Source organism: Cebus imitator, unplaced genomic scaffold (genome assembly GCF_001604975.1).
Source record: "Cebus imitator isolate Cc_AM_T3 unplaced genomic scaffold, Cebus_imitator-1.0 Scaffold32, whole genome shotgun sequence".
In the NCBI taxonomy this organism is placed as follows: domain Eukaryota; kingdom Metazoa; phylum Chordata; class Mammalia; order Primates; family Cebidae; genus Cebus; species Cebus imitator.
In genome coordinates this window covers 2,395,594-2,417,499 of record NW_016107347.1, presented here as the reverse complement: position 1 = coordinate 2,417,499, position 21,906 = coordinate 2,395,594, and the positions used below count along the sequence as shown (strand labels likewise).

The 21,906-nt window shown below is 38.5% G+C and overlaps 1 protein-coding gene across 1 annotated transcript in view; it reads left to right on the top strand.

The window, feature by feature from the left end:
* Positions 1-6,778: 6,778 nt before the first annotated feature.
* MAN1A2 (mannosidase alpha class 1A member 2) overlaps positions 6,779-21,906 on the top strand; it is a 162,360-nt gene continuing 147,232 nt past the window's right edge. The window contains exon 1 of the mRNA XM_017524176.2: positions 6,779-7,927. Coding sequence (XP_017379665.1) covers positions 7,626-7,927 — 302 coding nt within the window. The 5' untranslated portion in view covers positions 6,779-7,625. The remainder of the gene's footprint in view (positions 7,928-21,906) is intronic.

Below are 21,906 nucleotides of genomic sequence, written 5' to 3'. Positions count from 1 at the left end.
CAGAATTCAGCCTTGGAACAGCCCACTAACGGGACGTTTGGGTCTTCAGCCAAATTATGTTTATCCAAGATCACTGTCTGCACTGATCTAGGGCAGAAAGGTTAAAAATGAATAAATTTATTAGTTCCACCCAATCAATAATTATGAGCTAATGAATATAACAGTAGTCACCAATCAAGTAACTCACGCCTGAGTGTGAAGAATAGTGGTGTAAGCCAGAACTAGTACTCCAGTAGGAAGTCCCCCCTCCTCCCATGGAAACATGGTGCCAAGGGAGAGGAGCTTCCCTTAACACACAGGCCACGCTCTTTCTCATTCTTCTGTCTTGTCTTTCTCCCTCCCTGCCTCCCTCTCTCTCTCTCTCTCTTCCTTTTTTCCTTCCTTCCCTCCTTCTTTCCTCCCTCCCTTTCTTCCCTTCCTTCCCTCTCTTTAGTTTCATTTGACACAAGGTCTTGCCAGACTGGAGTCCAGTGGTACGATCGCAGCTCACTGCAGCCTTGAACTCCTGGGCTCAAGCTATGGGAGAGGAGGTTTTCTTAACATACGCCATGCTTTTTCTCTTTCATCTATTCCTTGCCTCCCCGCTTTCTTCTCTTCCCTTCCCTCCTCCCCCCCCTTCCTTTCTCTTCCCTCTTTTCTTTCGAGACAAGTACTTGCTTTATTACACCTTGAACTCCTGGGCTCAAACTATCCTCCATCTCAGCTTCCTGAGTAGCTAGGACTATAGGCGCACATCACCATGCCTGGCTACTTTTTATTTTTTTGTGGAGACACAGTCTCACTACGTTGCCCAGGCTTCCAAAGTTGGGATTACAGGTGTGAGTCACTGCACCTGGCCCCTCTAAGTATTTTCAAAGGCTCTTCCTTCCTCTATCTGCCAGCTCTTGCTTTTTCTAATACCTATAATAAAAACAATAGCTAATACTTATTGAATCCCAACTATGGGTGGAAACACTATAACATACATTATTGAGTTTAATTCTCATAACAACTCTATGAGGTATGTATTTTTATCTTGATTCTATGGATGAATAAACTAAGACTAAGTAAGATTTCCTTTGTTTCCAAGATCATGCAAGCAAATGACAGAGGCAAGATTAGGCCCAGGTTTCTTCAGCGCCAGAGCCCATGTTCTTTTCATCACATACAGCTGCCTCTCATGTTTTATTCATCTCTGGATGCCTAGAACACAGCAAAACATCAACTGAGAGTCAGTGCTCAATAATAATGAATATGTCAATGAAACATATTCTCAAACTAGCTGCCAGAGGAGATTTAAAACACTTAAAGATTTATAAAGAATGCCTAACCTCTTTTGGAGTCAAATTCCTTTTCATAAAGGTGGATATGAGGATCCAGTTTTGAAGGTTTCTGTAGGGGTTGCTAGGTTTGATATACCTCTGTGGTCACATCTGCCCAGCCCTCTCAATTTTAGGTTTTCGTCCCCTGGCTGAGCAAACAGACATCTCTTGGTTTCATTCTGATTTTGTCCCTGCCCCAAGCTTGTGGCCTACCTGAAAGAGTGGGTTCCTTCTGGTCCCTGATTCCTTATACTTTAAAACTACTGAAACTTCACATACTCCTTCCAGCCACAATACCTCCATGTAAAGATACGCTGTGTATTAGTCAAGACTCTTGATTGTAAGCCACAGAAACTAATTCTGACTGAAAAGGGAATTTATAGGCTTATGTAACTGAGAAGCTCAAAAGATGAAGTAGCCTTAGATATACCCAGATTCAGAGAAATAGATTTATGACGAACCCAGTGAAGTTTAAATTTCTGGATTACTAATTGCTTGGTCCTGGCTTGGGCTCTGGGAGAGCCTAGCAATGTGTTTACATATCATGTTTTTCTAAATCTTGTAAAAATAAAATATTTCAATCATGACTGGTTAAGATCGTGGCTTCTTTTCTACTCCGATTTCCTATCCATCACACTGCTCCATTGGTCACACGGGTTGGCTGGTGGTGGTGTGGTCTCAGCATTATTAAGACATACTCACTTGTGACAGCATTCAGTTTAGCAAAATGCACTTTTATAATTCATTTTCTATTATTTTTCTTAAAGAGGACGCCTCAAATTACGTATGCTTCAGGCCCCACAAGACCCAGATCCACCTGTGCCAAGGACTCAACTGATACCGTGTGGAAACTTTCCCTCTCAGTGTCTCAGCTCTTTGCTTACATTTGCTCCGTTAGTAGTGAACTTCCCCCCATGGTGGCAAGAAGGCCACTGGCAGCTCTAAGGTTATAGCACGCTCAGGGCTGGTAATTCTATGGAAAAGAGATGCCACGTTTGTTGATGACAACAGGAAATAACCTAAGGAAGGTTCAGATTAGCTTGGTTTGAGTCACTTGCCCTTCTCCAAATCAATCATATGGCCAGGGAAATGTAGAGTACAAGTTAGTCAAATCTGAGTAACATCCCTGGATCCAGCTGATTGCGGGAGCGAGTGCTATGGTGGGTGGTTGAGAGGTCATCCCAATCTAGACCCACAGACTAAGACCGAGGAAAAGATAGTTTTCTAAATGGATGCTAGGCAAACTGAAATTTCATGTTTCCAAGCCACAAACACTACAACCATCAGCAGCCTATTATTCTGAATAGAACAAACAAGTCTTTAAAGCATTTTAGAAACAATAACTCATTTGATCCTTAAACAGTCCTATAAAATAGGTAAGGACTATTACGTTTTATAAATAAGGAAACTCAGGAGTAGAGCTAGGTTTGAAATCTGTGTCTTCTGACTCCTAGTTCAGTACTCATACACATTTAAAGAGCTCCACTTTATTAACGGATTTAAAGAAGTAAAGCATTGCCTGAAATAAGAGAGTACTGCCTGTGAAAGCACAAATATACCATCTATGTCTTTGATAACAGACACACGTTGACAATACCCATTAGTTATTGTGAACCCATTTTACTCGCAATATAATAGAACTGCCCCACCATTTTCACTTTGCCAGCTCAAGAGTGTTGGGAGATTAGGGCCAGACAAGCTATTTACTGCAAGAGCAGAGCAGGAATTGTTCTGGGTAAATGACAGGAAGAACCAGCTATGGGTGCCGGTGCATGTTCTGCTACCTAAGCTGGAGCGTGACCCTTCTCTTATGGTTAATTAAAGGCTCAGCTCAGGTGACGCTGGATCCCAGTCCACCTCCTCACTCTGGTGCCCCTTCAGCGTTTCTTTCCGCAAAGCCCATGATGCTTTGTCCCAACAGCATTCTTCCCACTGTCTTGTAATTGCCAGTGTTCATCTATTTCTCCACACCAGACTGCAAGCTCACTGAGCATAAGGATTCTGACTTACTTCTCCAAATCCCTAACACCTAGTACAGGATTTGTCAAATAGTAGTCCTCCAACAAATGAGTCTTTTATAAGCAAATGAGCCTCAAGTACTTTGGATAGGAGAGGCAGCCAAGCTTTTTTGAGTTTGCTGACTTTCATGAATCTAACTTGAGGGCTTCATAGCACTGAACTTCAGTTTACCCCTGACCTCTGGGGAAAATGCCTCATAGAGGAAAGCAAGAGTGGAAGGAGCAGGGCGGAAGCCTGCTATTTCCCTACACATTCAGTGGTCATGTCCAGTAATTTCTCCTCTACCATCTTCCTTAGACATTTTGGGCACTAGTTGGAACAGGTTACATAAGTAAATCAAAAGCCTCTTTTTGCATACCAGCTGTATTTTTTTTTTTTTCCTGTAGCACATTACTTCAGCTTCACTTAAAACAGAGCTAGATATATGTGTGTGTGTGTGTGTATACATAACAGGTGTCAAATGGTTTCAATAATAGAAAAGTCAACATATGGTTGAACAAATACAAGTAACTTTCTTTTTTTTTTAATTTAAAAGATAGGGTTTCACCATCATGGCCAGGCTGGTCTTGAACTCCTGACCTCTGGTGATCCACCCACCTCGGCCTCCCAAAGTGCTAGGATTACAGGCATGAGCCACTGCGCCTGGCCAAATACAAGTAACTTTCACATTGCAATACATGAGTGGATCTTAGGAATGGTCCTTTAAATGTGTAGGAGTAAAGTTCATTAGTAATTTATTAATTCTAAAATATTTATATGGATTTGTAAAAGGGAAATCATCACTTTGGAATCTGATCAAAGCTTAACTGCTCTTTGCAAATGAAATATTCTCTTTAGATTATCTGGAATGATCCTTCCCTGTTGTTAAGTGTATACACACATACACACACACATAAAACAGGCCACATAGTGTTTCTGCTGACTGCCCTAAGATGGGCCGGCCTATGTGTTCATCTTGATACCACTGAGTCCACCTATTTGAAATCTGACCTTAACTTTTTCAGGTACCAGTTCCTTTATAACATTTATTTAATTGTAAATATAATACAACAGTATACAATGGAGAAAATCATATGTAATACCAGTATTACATATGATTAACAGATGATTAATCTGTTTACATATTAATCTGATTACATGATATTAACAGATCAGTTGCAATCTTTTTCAAATATTCCGTTTTTTGTTTTTAAGTGCATGTAATCACAATTAATGAATATATTTGCAACCTGCTTTTTTAAAACAATATGATTCTTTAAAAGCTCAGACTTGTCTTGAGAAGAGTTTGTAATACTATGTATACAATATTTTGGGTGCTGGTATAGGGCGTGTAATAACTGGTTATCAATGACTTTAAAACTGCAGACTGCATTTGGATATCTGTAATAACCCCTAATTTACATTTTTACTCTCATGAAGTAAAAATGAATTTTGCAAAATAGACAAAGAAAAAGGAGGCTTCTCCATCAGCCATGAGGTCTTACTTAAGTCACACTTGTCAACTAGGTTATGTCAGGTTTCATGATTGACATCTCTTGTGGCTAAGTTTGGTGTCAACCTAGGTAATACTTTTAAAGATTTATATAACTTGCTATTTCATTCAGAGTTCAATATTTATTTCCCCTGAACTTTTCACGGAAAATAATGACCTCAACAGTAGGAAAAGTGTGTTCCCTTTTCTTTGACTTACAGAGTCTCAACATTAGAGACTTATTCTTAAATTTGGCACATTTTATAAAGACACATTGGGAAGGCATAAAGTTTCTTACATCTACTCTTCACAACTGTCCAACACAAATCTCAACAGGGACTGGACACTTCTTGCTAACCAGTCTCCCTTGGTGAACTGGTGAGAGGTGGCCCTCAACATTTTTACTTTTTATTTGGTGAAGCAGGGTCAGTGACAATGACTTCTTTTGTCATGTGGTAGGCAGTTAGATATGCAAAGCTTCTAGAAATAGTGCAGACTGGGAGACTGGAATGTAATTATGAATTGTACCAATCAACCTGAGACTTTTTTGCCTGATTTTTAAGCAAAGGCTGACTTTTACTCTCCTGACATTTAAGGGCCTCCTCTCCAATTCCCAGTCATCAGTAAAGGATGTGTACAGGAAATGACAATATTAGAACTAAACAATCTGCAAGTAAATCAGATGCAAGAGTCTACGTACCTTGCAAGGAAATCTTTTGCACTTAATCACAACATGGCTCTTCTCAATACTATGGAGAGCAGAATTGATTCAGATTGTTTTTAAGGCTGAATGTAAACAATAATGCTGCCTTTTTGGGTTTCAGCACCTCCTCATTCGTCCCTATTACCTCTTTTATGGGCGGGGTGGTGGTGAGGAGCGTGAAGATGACAGAACGGGCCCCAGACACTGAACCATGAGGAGGCGTCTGTCATATCGGGGGTACCTAGATTCCTCCGAAAAAACGCCCAGCTTAAGGAGCAGGGTCACCCTTTTAACACGGAACCTGGCACATGTTTTTCTCTCTGTCCATTAATGGAACCTCGGGCGCCCAACAACGTGAGCATGGGCTGCATGGAAGTTTGAGACCCTGTTGCTGAATCCTGGGGCCTGATGGTCTATAATTGAAGACAAGACTTCACAGAGCCACACTAAACGTTAACCTAAGCCGTTAACTCCAGCGACCCTTAATTTCAGGGAAACCTTCGCGACCCAAGCCCTCGCTCCCTCTCGTCCAAACACCGGGTCAACCCCACGAACTGGCGGTGGCAAGGCCCTGGGCACCGGTGAAGTTCTCGGGGCAACGCGGATCCGCGCCGTCCTCCTCTCTCGCGCTCAGACGGCTGCAGCAGCAGGACGCTTCCGGGCTGCCGGAGCCGGCAGGGGCACGAGGCCCGAGCGTGGGCCGGAGGGCCGGGCGGCCGGTCGGCCGGGCGGGGCGGGGGAGGGGCGGCGGCGGGGCCAGGAGCGTGCGCGCGCACCTCACACTCCATCGCCCGGGGACGCCCACTCGCGAGTCGGGGCGGGTAGGCCGGCCCGCGCCCCATCGCCCCGTCGCCCCAGCCCTCCCGTTCCTCTCTGGCGTGCGCCCAACGCGTGTGGGCTCAGCAGCTGCTGCGCTCACCAGGCCCGGGGAGGCAGGAGACGAGGAGCAGGCCGCAGCGCCGCGCGGCGTGGGCGCGCTGCCTCTCCGGCAGCCGCCGCCAGAGCGAGCAGCCGCGAGCCACCGGAGGCGGGGCGGAGGCCCCCGCGGCCGGGCGGAAAGGAGACACGGCCGACCTCTGTCCGCCAGCGGCGCGGCGGCTCCCGCGCGCCCCGGGCCTCCCGCCGTCCCACGGCTGAACGGGGAATGAGCCGGCGCCTGCCCCGGGCTCTCGGAGCGTGGGCCGCGGCTCGGTTTCTTCCCATGCCGCGGATGCGCGGGGTTCGGCCGCTGCGGCCGGTGGCCTAGCTCGGGGAGCAGGCGCCGGGGTTCACAACCCGCCACGGAGAGGAGGAGGCGGAGGAGGAGGAGCCGGGCGGGGGCGGTCGCCGCGCGTCCCCTCCCCGCCGTACACGCCGGGGCTTCTCAGTGGCCGCCGGAGGAGGAAGTTCCGCTCCCTGACAGACCCGTGCGGTAGCAACAGCGGCGGCGGCCGCGGTGGCTGGCCGGGCTCAGGTACTCCGGAGGCGATTGCCCTTCGCGCCAGCCGTCGAGTGGGCAGCGCCGGAGCTCAGCCGGGCGCCGGGCTCCTGCCGGGCAGCGCAGGGAAGCGCAGGCGGCCGAGAACTCCTTCCTGCGACTTCGCCCAGCGCTGCTGCCTCGGCTTCCCGGCGAGGTGGGAGACCGTCCTCCCTGTTCGCAGAGGTCCGTGGGAGACCCTCATTTTTTCCACGGCGGAGGTGAAGAGATTCTGGAATAGAAGCGTCGAAGGAGATCAAGTGAACCTTCCACAGTTCCTCGGATGTCGCGAGGCTCCCTTTCGGGGCGGAAGACTACATTGGTGCATCTCACTGAGGTGCAGGAATGGAAGGACCCACCTTGCAGCTTTTCTGCAGTGTGGCTTGCCTGATCTACCCCTAGGAAAGAAGAGAAGGCTTGTAATAACCCGATGAAGCACACATGTTACAGAGGATGTCGCCGGTCATAAACTTGTGATCTTTTAGGGGAGGTCACACATGCTTCTGAGTGGAAATGGGCGTGAAAGAGGTGCCCACTTAAAAAGCACAACAGTCCTTTAAGAGGAGCGAAATTGAGTTTTCCCATTTCTGCCAAGATTTTGAAGACAGTTCAATGTATTGTACATTTGGTGTAAGATGAGAACTTTCTAAAGTATTCTGTCCAAGAGCGTAAACGATGACTACCCCAGCCCTGCTGCCCCTCTCTGGACGTAGGATACCACCTCTGAACCTGGGGCCACCCTCCTTCCCACATCACAGGGCTACCTTGAGACTTTCTGAGAAGTTTATTCTTCTCCTTATCCTTAGTGCCTTCATCACCCTGTGTTTTGGGGCATTCTTTTTCCTTCCAGACTCTTCAAAACACAAACGCTTTGATTTGGGTTTAGAAGATGTGTTGATTCCACATGTAGATGCCGGTAAAGGGGCTAAAAACCCTGGAGTCTTCCTGATCCATGGACCCGATGAACATAGACACAGGTTTGTTTATTTCAGAAGTTCTGGTACTAACATTTGGCAGAGCAAGGTACGGTTATTGGATCGAATCTGTCTTTTTTTTTTTTTTTTTCTTGCAGTAAAATGTAATTTTTCGAGTCGTAAGAATTGTATTAATTCAAGACTGACGGAATAAAACCATAGACTGGATCCTATTCAATTATGAATAGTAATCTGTCATGTACTAAGCAGTTTAAAGTTCTTAGAGTCCTAAGTCGTTCCTCTTTTTGGTTTTATATAAGAGAAACATTTGCTTTCAGAGTTGTGTTTAATGTGAACATCTGGGAAGGGAGGTATGAAAACTTAACCTAAAGAAATGGTGACATAAGCTGTGCCTGTATTTATTAAGAATATGTTGCAGTCAGTCATTGTGCCATCATGTGAAAGCAATGCATTGAACCTTGACAGCTCTTTTGGGTTTGCTATCCCACAGGGCTCTCATTTTCTGGCTTGTAGTTGAAGCTTAGCAGTGAATCTTAGCTTTTTAGGATGACAAACGTGGGCAAAATATAACTGTCATTTCTTAACGTGAAAATATCCTGCTTTTTGTTCTTTTTTGAGTACGTGTTGGTGCTCCATGTGAAATCAGTTAAGTTAAAAGGTATCATTGAATCCTAAGTTATTGCACGTTGTGAGGCTTGTAGACAAGATTTATTTTTGTAAAATTTAATTTTACTGATTCTCTTTTTTAAGGTAATAGATGGCCTGTGTCAAGCAACTATTAGAATTTGTTTGATTAACGGGTTCACTTGCTTTCAGATGATCAAATCTAAACTGAGCTCTGGGGAGAGCATAGCCAAACTAGGATAAAATGGGTGCTCTAGTTAAAATTTTTATGATTTTTGTATTTGTACTCAAAAGAGTTTGGGAAAGTAGTTGACTTTTCTTAAACCTGTCATGTTTTCCCTGCTTCTTAAAATAATTGTTGAGTATGTGGGGAAAAAAAATCATGTTCTTGAATTCAGTTCCCATTTGATGATAGTTTTAACTTTTTTGTCAAGCACACAAAAAGCTTAGGCTCTCATGTGAGCCTACATTAAATATTTGGGGAAATGCACTGTTTTAATGAGAACTGGTGTTTCTTTTTTCTCAACCTAGTTAATTCATTACTCGTGTGTTTGACTTTTGGATGAACTTTGGGAGTAGTTACTTCTAATATTGTTTCATGCCATTCTTTTGTAACTAAGTTAATTTGGATTTTTTGCCATTTTCAACTTCTGTACTCTTGGATTTGTTTCTTTAATTTTGCCCTTCTCTTGTTGTGATTTTAAGAACTCTAATATGATCTGTGAAATATGTTACTGAAAAATGAACACTGAAAATAATTTTCCTTGAAAATCTTATTTCCCATGGTATTTGTATTACCTATGAAATATATTGAAAAAAAGTGTTAAGACTAGTTTTAGAGCTGTTTCATAGCAGCCACACATTGACATTAACATTATTTAGCTCTATTATGAATAGTAATCTGTCATGTAGTAAGGAGTTTAAAAAGCTCACTTTGCATGGTCTAAAAGTTTAAAATAATATGACCACATTTTAGTTTAAAGACATTTACACAAAAATTTTCAGTAAATGGAGTTAAAATATGAAATCTGAATGAAAATACAGATATGTGCCTTTTATTCACATTTTTAAAAGTCTATATAAATAGTTTAAACAGGAATTCTTAAATTTATAAAACCCTTGGATATATGTGCGTATGTATTTAGCTATCTAACACTACTGGGTTCCTGAGTTTGGAATGAGAGTTTGGTTATTGTTCTGATAGCAAGGGGTGGTTTGTGAGCCATACTCTTAAGTTCTGCATGCTAAGTGTCTGGATAGCAAGTGATACAAGTGAGTCTGGATAGATTCCAATGCATTTTTTGGAATCTGTTCGGTTCCTGAGTTTTGGAAAAAGAGAATTCAAATAGAGTTCAGATAGCAAAGGATCCTTGTGTTATCTCTGTATGTTTCTGTGGTTATATCAGTTTACATTTGCTTTAGCATATTATTTGCTGTTGTTTACTATATCAGAAAAGAGTCTCTAGTAATACACTTTCTTCTACTTTGAGCAAGGAAATACATTTTAAATTAAGTGTATGTTTAAAATGTGGAAACAGAAAACATCAAATATGTAAACATTAACTTATTTAAAAATAATTCAGAAGAGTAGCGTTTTTACAGTTGGTACTAAGATCATACATATTTTGGGTTTTGGTCAGAACTTACCTAATTTAGAAAAAAACAAATCTACAATTTATCTTAATTGTGTGTGTGTGTGTGTGTGTGTGTGTGTGTTTAAGGGTACAGGATAGAGCGCTGAGGAATGTCCTTTAGCTGACAAGTAATGCAAAATAAATCATGGCCACCATTTTTTATTTCCAGTATTTAAGAGATACTTGTTTAGTTAATATTTCTTTATTAATAGATTAGGGTATAATAATTTGGTGTTTAAGTTATGGAGTTAGACTGTATAGATTCATACATAGCTTGCCACTGATAAGATTTGTGATACTGAGAAGTTTTTAAACTCTATGTTACGTTGTTTCCTTTGTATAACAGTGGTATATACCTACTTTACAGATTGTTGTGTTGAAAGAGATAGTGCATGCAAAGCACTCAGCATAGTGCCTAGCGTTTAGTGAATGATCAATAAATGTTAACTATTATTATTAATATCATTAGTGATTATAATTGTAATGGATTTTTTTTATTCGGAATCTACTTTGCTTTAAATATTGTATATTTTCTGAAAAGTTGGGTACAGTTTGATTAATATTTAAAAGCATACTAGAATCTTATTGTCTAAAGGACCCAAACTGGCTGGCAGTAAATGTATGCCTACTGTGGCAGGCACTGCTTTTATGGAACCTTCATCTAAGGAGAGATGATGGGCATTAAATAATTTTGTTTTTGAGGTGTGATGAATGTTATGAAGTTGTATTCAGTGCTATCAGAGCACATAATGGGTGAGCTAGTCTATGCAGTGGGGGTGGAGGGGCAGTGGAAATAAGGAAGACTTCATTGAGGAAGTGTGGCTCAGAAACTTAGATGAGTAGGAGATCAGTGAAGTAGAATTGGGGATTGACGGGAAGAATGGTCAAAGCAGAAGACACAACATATGTGAGAGCCATAAGGTAAAAAAGCTTGGCATCACTGAGGATCTGAGAAGCGTTAAATATGGCTGATGTAGAGTGTGTGGGTCTAGGTGATGAGACTAGGTGAGAGGTCAGGTTTGGCCTGGTTACAAGTTTTTTGGCCTCTTTATTGTTGTTATAAAAGTTTCAATTACTTGTCAGCATTCACAGATCAGGAGGTTTTATGTAAAACTCTGGATTTTTTATTTCTCTTGAAAAATTAGAGGTTATGGCAACATAGAATTTATTTTTAGGTGGTAATGTTCAAGCCACAACCCAGCGCTACTCGGAGTGTGAAATAAGTAAACATAAATAAATCAGTAGTTAACCTGGTTGTTGTTGAGTTTGCAAATTCTAATCAGGATTCTAGAGAATTTGTAGTTAAATATTTTGGTCTTTGTCATAAATACTAAGAGAAGTTGTTGAAGGATTTTAATAAAAGCAAGAAAATGACATGATTTTAAATTAAAAAAATTAAATAATCACTTTGGTTGCAGTGATTATTTACTGGATGGTGAGAAGCAGGAGGATAACAAGTTAAGAGGGTCTGGGTCACAAAGAATATATTGGCTTGGACCACAGTGGTGATAGTGGAGAATGAAATAAATTAGTGGAGAAAAGTGGTTGGTTTAAGAGGTGTTAAACTATTAAGTTTCACAGAAAATGGTGGTTGGCTAAATATGGGGCAAAAGTAGGAGGAAAAGAGAGCCTGAGATAACTTAAAGGTTTCTGGGTGACATGGCCATGGGCAGTAAGAAATATATGCTGTATTTAATTAATGCTTTAATTTATATTAGTGGTATTACATGAATTTAGTATGTTTTCATGAGGAAACCAATATGTTCCGTTCTATTAAGTAGTTCATAAATAATCCAGAATTTTCAAACACTACAGAGATACTTTATAGATGATAAGGATGTATCAAATGTGTAGATTGATATTGATTATGGTTATAGTATCTATGATTTTTCAGTACCCAAAACAAGAAGTGGTTATAACATACATAAATGTTATATGCATAAAGTATACTTTGTGTACATAATAGACCTCAATAATTAAAATTGACTTTTTTTTTTTGAAACTGATATTTGTTTTATATAATGGCATTATATAAATGGGCATTTGTTTTATGTAATGGCGTTATATAAATAAAAAAAAAAAACCCGGCTTATGAACTGTTCATTTGAATACCTACTAAGTTTCACACTCCAGTCATAATTTTGTTGGTCTGAATTGAATACTTGAGGGTCAGGTGTATGTTTAGCTTTGATAGTTTCCTTAAAGGGAAAGAATATAGGCATTGGAGTTAGAAATAAGGTTGCATTTTAGTTATACTAACTAGCTGTGTGACATTGTGCTAGACAGAATCACTCTAAACCTTTGCGCTGTCCAATACCATAGCCGCTAGTTATATATGAATATTGCACTTGAAATGTGGCTAGTTCAGGTTGCAGTGTGCTTTAGTGAGAGTTTCTTGAGTTCTTCATGTCATGATTTGTGTTTTTTGCTTGATTCAGTTTTATTACAGGAGTAGAGATTTCAAATCTCACTATTGTGATTTTAATTTTCTTGGTATCTTTCTTCATCTCATCCCTCTTCTGGGCCTTTTATTAAATCCTGTTTTTTATTTAGGGCTTTGTGCTCCTGTTTGGGGGACCTCACATTGTTTTATCCTCTAGTAGGTCTGCTGGATGTTCCATTTCCCTTATAAATTGCTCATGGTTATTTTTCCCACTTCCCTTTACCCAGATGCGAATTATTGTGAGGTCTGTTTATATTTGACATTTGTCAACAACAGAGTGATGTAGATGTCTTTGCTGCATTTTTTTTTTTTTTTTTTGGTTCACTTGTATACTGAATGAATACCCTTTTCATCTTTGTAGTCGGAGAGAACAAATTGATCTATACAGCTCTCAGTCTAGTTTCCTCTGTTCTGATGGTAGCCCCTTCAGTAGTCTCAACTGTTTTGGTGCTGGAATAGGTTTTTATGCAATTCAAAACTCCGAGTACATTTGGAAATGTGGACAGTCACTAGGATTCTTTTTGTCTTGCCTCTCACCACACAGAATGCAGTTGCTCATCAAACTTCCCTAGCACAAATCCTCTAAGAGTTGCTCTGTGACAAAATGTAGCTAGATAAAAAAGAATTAGGAAGGGACTGTGTGGAAAAACAGATTGAACTGCATGGAGGTCTCTGTCTCATTTTCTTATTGAGACAGACCATTGGGTCTTTGAGATAGGTTACGTTTGGGATAAGGTAATAGTTTGGACATTTTTGTTTCATGGAGTAAGGCACGGTTCTGGCAAATCTAGATTTTTAAAAATAAGTTCTTTCAGATTCTGACAGTATCATATGGCTCTCATTTTTTTTGATAGTCTGAGTTTTCATTTTCTGTGCCGTTCACAGATATAGTAATTTAGAAGAGGCTGTATATTCTGGGGCTTCTCATCAGATAACATTTTGTATATGCTTGTTTAAAGTCTGATTTTGATTTGAAACAAAGTAACAGTGACTTTGCTTTTATTAGTTCAGGATTATAAAATCACTGAATATATCAGTGTGTTTCATTCTTCTCAGAAATGAGGAGTATTATTATGGCATGGTTAAAATGCAGAATGCCAAAATGTGAGTCCTGATTTTCATGTAGGTCAGTGAGGGCTGGACATTTCAGGAGATGACATAATGCACAATGTTCTTAATAAGTGAAAAGTATTTATTGGATATAGTTAAATGTTTCAGGGAATCCGAAATTGTTCAAGTACTAGTTTGCTCATTTGCTCTAAAAGCTATAATAACTTTTACACAATTTCTCTTGGGTTTTATGAGAAGATTTTCAGGGTTATGATGAAATGTTTATTTTCTCTTATTAATATTTCTTTTGGGCTTTCTTAATATTAAACTCACAATCTTTATAATAGATTTATAAAGATTATTTAGTCCCATGGTAATGTAGTTTAAGATTTTGTTTTCTATCATCACTGTTTATTTGCTTGAATTACTTTGAGTTTTTTCACTTAATGTTATTTCTAATAGTGTTTCTTGATCTTCAGGTTCTTTTTAGTGTTTTACTTGTTAACAGCTGAGGTAGCCCACATCCACATGTGTTAGTCATTTTTTCATTGTTATAACTGAATACCACAGACTGGTTAATTTGTAAACAATAGAAATGTATTTGGCTCATGATTCAGGAGGTTGAGAAGTCCAAAAGCATGGCATTGGCATCTGATGAAGGCCTTCTTGCTGTGTCATCCCATGGAGAAAGGTGGAATGGCAAGAGAGTGGGTGAGAGAGAGGAAGAGGAAGTGGGCATAAATTATCCTTTTATCAGGAACTCACTCCTGTGACAATGGCATTAATTCATGAGGGCTCTGCCCCCAGGACCTAATCACTTCTTAAAGGTCTTACTCCTGAACACTGTTGCATGGGGATTAAGTTTCTAACACATGAACTTTGAGGAAGACGCATTCAAACCATAACATCACATATAGACTTACTCCCTTACTTCCCTGTCATTAGGTAGTTTTTCTTTTTTTTAATCTTTCTCGTGTATTGTTTATGATTGCATATTTAAAGTGTTTTACAATCATTTGCTTACTTACCTGTCTCTTTCAATAGATGTACTCCTTGAGAACAGATCACTATATTTTATTTATGTTTGTATCTCCAATATTTGAAGTACATTTGGTCCTTAATAAAATTGTATGTCTGTTGAGTGAATGTGTCCATGGCTAAGTAACAAATTCCGCAAGAGAAGATATAAACAAAATGCAAGGCAGTATTGAGAGATAAGATGCAAAAGCAGGGGGGATGGTGTCTTAAAGTAAGAATACAGTCTTCAATAAAGGCCCTTTATAAAAAAATAATAAAAAGATTAGGCATAACTTGTATTGGCCCTATTTAGAACATAGTCCTTTAAATGTATCTAAAGTATTTTCTTCTGAGTAGCTGGAACTATAGGCATCAGTTGGGAATACAGGTGTGAATGACCACAGTGGGCTAAGTGTTAATTTTTTGTTAATAGAGATGGGGTCTTACTTTGTTGCCCAGGCTGATCTGCATTCAAGCAGTCCTCTAACCTTGGCCTCCCAAATCGTTGGGATTACAGGTGTTAGCCACTGCACCCAACCAGATCTCATTTTTACAGTTATGGATACTTTCAAATGGAGCTTATGCCTAAGATTGGAAAGTTGGTAACACAGAAGCTAAGTATCTTCTAGAAATCAGTAGTACAAGGTAAACATTAATTTTTTTTTTTTTTTTAAGTGAAAGCAAGTTTATTAGAGAAGGAAAGAAACAAAGGATTGGCTACTCCAAAGGTAGAGCAGCCAGTTTAATTTATTTTTAACTAGGCAAATGTTTTGTTTACTGTTGTTTGAAAACTGTAGAAATATATAACTTATATGGCAGGCGGAGGTGGGAGGATTGATTGCTTGAGGCCAGAAGTTTGAGACTAGCCTGGGCAACATAGTGAGACCCTGTCACTGCACACACCTGCACATGCACACACATGCGTGCACATGCACATAACTGGGCATAGTGGTTGGTGCCTCCCTGTAGTTGGAGGCTGAGGTGGGAGGATCACTTGAGCCCAGGAGTTTGAGGGTGCAGTTAGCTATGATTGTGTTGTTAGGCTGTGTCACTCCAGCCTGAGAGACAGAGACTGCCTCTTAAAAAAAAAATTAACTTGGTTTGGGCTGATTCCATGTATTTCTTGGATAGGAAAATCATATTACTACTTTTATTTTCCCTAGTTATGCAAATTCTGTGAGAAAAGTTTATTTTCACTGCTGTCGAATTTTTGCTAGAACTTTATTCCTGTTAGAAGACTGCACTGGAGTTTTATTTTCAGATTGGGTGTTAGGATTTCTCATTAAAAAAAAAAGAAAAGTCTCCTTCACATGACATTCTTTCCAATGATCTGTTTTTCAGTTTAGTATAGTCCAGAAGGAAGGCATCATTACATATTATAAAGAACATTGGACTCAGTGTTAAGAGACAGGGCCTTTAGTTTCACCACTGTCCTTGGTTGTTGAAGTATATTTAGATAAGCTGTTCAACTTCTCTGTGCCTTGATGTTTTTATTTATGAAATGAAGGAACTGATTGAATCTTTAAAGATTTTTTTCTAGCTCATGCATATGAAATACAAGTAATTTTATGAAGTAGGGAACTGAAGAGTGTGCAGTAATTTAGTTCATACATCACAAATATTACAAAGATAAAATGTATTCTACCAAATAGGAATTAGTGTCTTTTTGTATATAAAAATTAGTTTAAAAATCACTTTAGAAATGATTAAACCGTATTTACATATTATGATTATTTACGTAATGAAATCTATACTAATTTAAAATGTGAAAATGAATAAATGACTTCTATACATTCTCATTTCTCATTAGTTTAAAAGTATAGTTTATTGAGTGTGCTATATGTCAGCCTGAAGGTACTGAGTATATTTACAAAATTGTTTTCAGGTGTCATTTCTTGAGCCTAATTATCAATTACACACCTTCACCTGTTACCTAAGACTTTAAGATAGATTCTGTGGAAAAGAGCCCTTGCCTGAGGCCTCAGACCCTTTGAAGACTCTTACTACTCCTGTGGCACAATTTTCTTTGATTTAAGGTTATAATTTCCTTTTAAAAAAATGTTTTATTTTTATTTTTTAACTAAACACACCTCTGATGGGAAGTACTGTCATTTCCTAACCTTAATATTGAGAGATACCACTGAAAGTGTTTTCTTCTGTTCTCCATATCTTAAGAACAACTTTTGGTACTAGTCATACAGATAGTTTTTTGTTTTTTTTTTAAAAGAGGAAATTAAGTAATCTGGAGATTACAAAGAGCAATGAAGGTACAGTTGTTCCTTTTGACTTTTATTTTGATATTTACGTATTTATATAATCAACGTGTTACGTAGGTCTCTTGGCCTCCCCTTAGTGATATTGATATTACTGTTAAAAAATATTAGTCACATTCATTTATTCAACAAGTGTTTTGAGTATTATGTACCAATCATTATGCTAAGTAGTGGAGATTATTAGTGAATATTCTAGAAGATTAATTTTGACTGTATGCATTATTGAAAAATTCAGATCTGAGACTCACATTTTAATATTTTTCTTAAAGCAGGTTTGGAGCCAGATTCCAGGGGTCTTAGAGATACCTTTCCACCTATGGGAGGTTGTGGTACAGGCATTTAGGTCATTGGCATTTTTTAAGAGTTCAGATAAGTTATTGCTCTATCTTTCCCTATTTTTGTTTTTTTTTCTAAGATGCATTTATATCATTAATTTATGCATTTCTAATATATGGTCTGGGTTATCTGGTGTAAGGAAAGTGGATGTGCTGTGGTCAAGAATAGGTCGAAGCAAACTTGCAGCCCAGCATGACTCAGCGAGTTTGCAGTGCAGGCGCACAGCTCTGCTCATTATGTAACTATGCCCTGTGAGGTACATGAGGTGATCACCCATGTGAGCTAGTACTTGACTTGGAGCCGTTATTGCCTGTGAAAGGTATGATTACTCTGCTAACATGGTACATGTGGCTCACACCAAGGCTCATTTGCACCCAGAGAGAGAGTAAAGGCATGTTGAAACTGTCTACGATTCCTTGAGTGTTTTTCCAGCTACCTGCCATTTATCTACTGACTCCCCTCACACCCCAGACAATTAGAAATAAGAGGCAAATATTTTGAAGTTTTTTGATAAGGAATCAGACCCTGGCATCTGAAAAGAATTCCTAACATTGTGTGAAGTTGAGATCTGCTATGTATGTATGTGCAGTCAACCATTTGTATCCATAGGTTTCACATCTGTGGATTCAATCAACTACAGGTTGCAAATAATCAGAAAAAAATTTAAAAAGATGATTGTTTCTGAACTGAACATGTACAGACTATTTTTTCTTGTCATTATGCCCTAAACAATGAAGTTAACCATACATAGCATTTACATTATATTAGGTATTGTAAGTAATCTAGAGTTAAAGTATAGGAGAGGATGTACATAGGTTATATGCAAATACCACACCATTTTATATAAGAGACTTAAGCATTTGTGGATATTGGTTTCCAAGGGAGGTCCTGGAACCAATATCTCATGGATGTCAAGGAATGACTGTATTTATATTTGGCTATGTATACATATTTACATATAGTTATATATGATTATATCTGTATGTTTATAAAGTTAAAAATGCACACATGACTTTTTTCCAACTACTCATATTTAGCTATATACATATTTACATATAGCTATGTGTGATTATATCTGTATGTTTATAAAATTAAAAATGCATACATGACTTTTCTAACTACTTGGCAGTGAGGTGGCATCTGATACAAAGTTTGTATGTGTTTGGTATGTATCTGTTATGCATATAATAAATGTGAATTATTTTTCTATTACTTTGTGATGTCATTAATAAACATTACGTCTTCATGACCTAGATTTTTTCCCTCTACATAAAAAGATTGGTAACACCCTGGGTGAGGTGAACATTGAGCCTCTGGCTCCCCTTGAGTGCTGTTGGTGTAAATGTAAATTAATAGAATTTTCATAAAGAGCAACTTATTTATATCTACTAATTTATGGTGCATATTCTTTGATTTAGCAATTCTTCTAGGGATTTATCTTGGGAAATTCTCACATTATTGCATAAAGAAATGTTCAAAAATGTCCCCTGAAGCTGTAACTTGACACATTGTAAATGACCCAGATATCTGTCAGCAGGGATTAGTTAAATAAATGATATATCCCATCCCAATATGTGCAGAGGGGTTTTGTTTTGTTTTTGGTGCCTGTGAATCTTTCTGGATATTCTCAAATGCACCACACTATTTTAATTTCATAGTTTTATAATGGCATGTTTTGATCTCTGGTAGGTTAAGTTTAATGTTATCATTCTTATTTTAAGAGTTATAACCATACATAAAAAGCCTTAATGGATAATATTACTGAGTGTCAGTGTAACTGCTAGTTAGCTTTGTCGAATCTTAACATTTTCTTCTTTTAGCTGAAGGTTACTCTTCTTGAGGTAAATCTTAATACTGAGTTGGACATTGTCATTCTCAGTACATGGTTTTATATTTGCACAACGTGTATTGTTGCTGTAAATTAGATAAAGTTTTGCATGTTTTTAAACATTATATGTCTTTCTGCAAGTTTTTTCCCCTTCATGTTATCTTTACAATTTGGTGTTTGGGCTCTGGTTCAATTATATAATTATGTTATCCATCTAGATATTCAGTGATTAAACCTCAAATTATTTATATATTTCCCTGTTGATAAATTTTTAGTTTTTTGTTTAGGTTTTTTTTTTTGTTGTTGTTGTTGTTGCAAAAGCATTCTGTACATATGTTCTTGGGTACGTGTGTTTCTCTCCAAGGCAAAAACTTAGAAATATAATTACTGGGTTGTAGGGTATACCCTACAAATTTAGCTACAATCTAGTAAAATTTAGCTACATTAACTCTAAATTTTGTTGTTAGCCCCTGAAGTAATCATACTAGTTTATACTCCCACCCGCACCTTTACAAACCATGATATTGTTAGACTTTAAAACTCTTTTCTAGCCTGATGTCAATTTGTTTGTATTTCCCTGATTGCTAGCTAGGTGAAATATATATTTTTAATATATCTATTGACTGTTTGAGTTTCTTAATCTCTGAGTTACTTGGCAGTTTTTTGCTAGTTTTCTTTTGGGTTGTTGACTTTTTTTCTTTTCTTTTCTTTTCTGTTTTTTTTTTTTTTGAGACGGAGTCTTGCACTGTCACCTGGGCTGGAGTATAATGGTATGGTCTGATCTCGGCTCACTGCAACCTCTGCCTCCCAGGTTCAAGCAATTCTCCTGCTTCAGCCTCCTCAGCCTCCCAAGTAGCTGGGAATACAGGCGCCTGCCACATGCCTGGCTAATTTTTTGTATTTTTAGTAGAAATGAGCTTTCACTGTGTTGGCCAGGCTGGTCTTGAACTCTTCACCTCATGATCCATCCCCCTCGGCCTCCCAAAGTGCAGGGATTATAGGCGTGAGCCACCGTGCCTGGCTGCCTTTTTCTTATTTATTTGTAGAAGTTATTTGTACATTCTGAATGAATTCTGTGTTAATATGCATTACACATTTCCTCTTGCTGTACCTTATTTTTATATTTTGTTTATGGTGTTTTTAGTTTGACACAAGTTTGAAATTTTAATATATTTAAAATTGTTAATAGTTTTGTGTATAGTCTCACTTTTTGGGTCCTGTGTAGGGAAAGCTGTCTACCCTGAAGTTACAATCTCCTTCTCCTGTATTTTCAATTTTGATAGTTGTAAAGTTTTGTTTTTCACACCTAGGGATTTAATCTACGTGTTAATTTTTGTGTATGATGAGATGGGGACTGAATTTGTATTTTTCCATATGGGTATCTAGTTGTCCCTGTGTGACTTATTGAAGAGTCTGTTTTTTCTAATGAATTTGTAATGTCATTTCTGCCATATAAAATTTTTCATATATTCATAAGTTTATTATTTCACTTGGTTCTTTTTAATATTTCTGTTGGAATAACGTGCTGTTTTGTTAAGTACAGCTTTTAGATACATCTTGACATTAGGTAGTGTGGGCTCTTCTGCCTTGTTCTTCAAAATTTTTTGCCCTTAATTCTAAGCTCTTTCATAAGCATTTATTTTTTTATTCAGGTAAAATTCATTTAACATAAAATTAATCCTTTTAAAGTGAGCACTTAGTAGTAGTCACTACATTCACAAGGTTGTGTAACAACCACCTCTGTCTAGTTCAAAAGCATTTTCATTACTCCAAAAGGAAACTGTACCCGTTAAGTAGTTACACTCCACTCTCTTCCCTGCTTCCCCTCAGCCTCTGACTACCACCAATCTGCTGTTTCTATAGATTTGCATGCTCTCCAAATGTCACATAAATAGAATCATGCAATCGAAGACCTTTTTTTTCTGGGTGCTTTCACTTAGCATAATATTTTTGAGATTGATCCACATTGTAAAAGGTAACAAGTATTAGCACTTTATTTCTTTTTTATGGCTGAATAATATGTCATTGTTTGTATATATGTGATTTGTTTATACATTCATCTGCTGATGGGCATTTGGGTTGTATCTATTTTTTGGCTATTGTGAATAGTGTTGCTGTGAACATGTGTGTGCCTATATTTGTTTTGAGTACCTGTTTTCAGTTCTCTTGGTTATATATCTAGGAATAGACTTACTGGGTCATATGGTAATTCTATGTTTAACTTTTTCAGGAATCACCAGACTTTTCTGTAGCAGCTGAAATGTTTTATGTTTCCACCAGCAATATACAGAGGTTCTAATTTCTTTATATTCTCTAACATTTATTCATTAAAAATATTATATCCATCCTAGTGGGTAAGAAGTAGTATCTAATGATGAGTGAAGAATGAATAATGATGAATAAGAATGAATAATGATGTTGAACACATATTCGGGTGCTTGCAGACCATTTGCATGTTTGAAGGAATGTCTATCCAGGCTTTGTCTATCTTTTAAATTGGTGGTTATCTCTGACTCTCTCTCTGACTCTCTCTTCCTTCCTTCCTTTGTTCCATGTCAGTCTTTCTCCTCTAGGATTTTTTTTTCCTCTCTCTCTCTCTCTTAGAAGCTCTTTTGGTAAAAAATAAAAAAAATAAAAAAATAAAAGCAGCTCTCTCTCTGATTCTCTCTCTCTCTCTCTATCTCTCTGACTCTCTCTGACTCTCTTTCTCTCTCTCTGACTCTCTCTTCCTTCCTTCCTTTGTTCCATGTCAGTCTTTCTCCTCTAGGATTTTTTATTTTTATTTTTCTCTCTCTCTCTCAGAAGCTCTTTTGGTT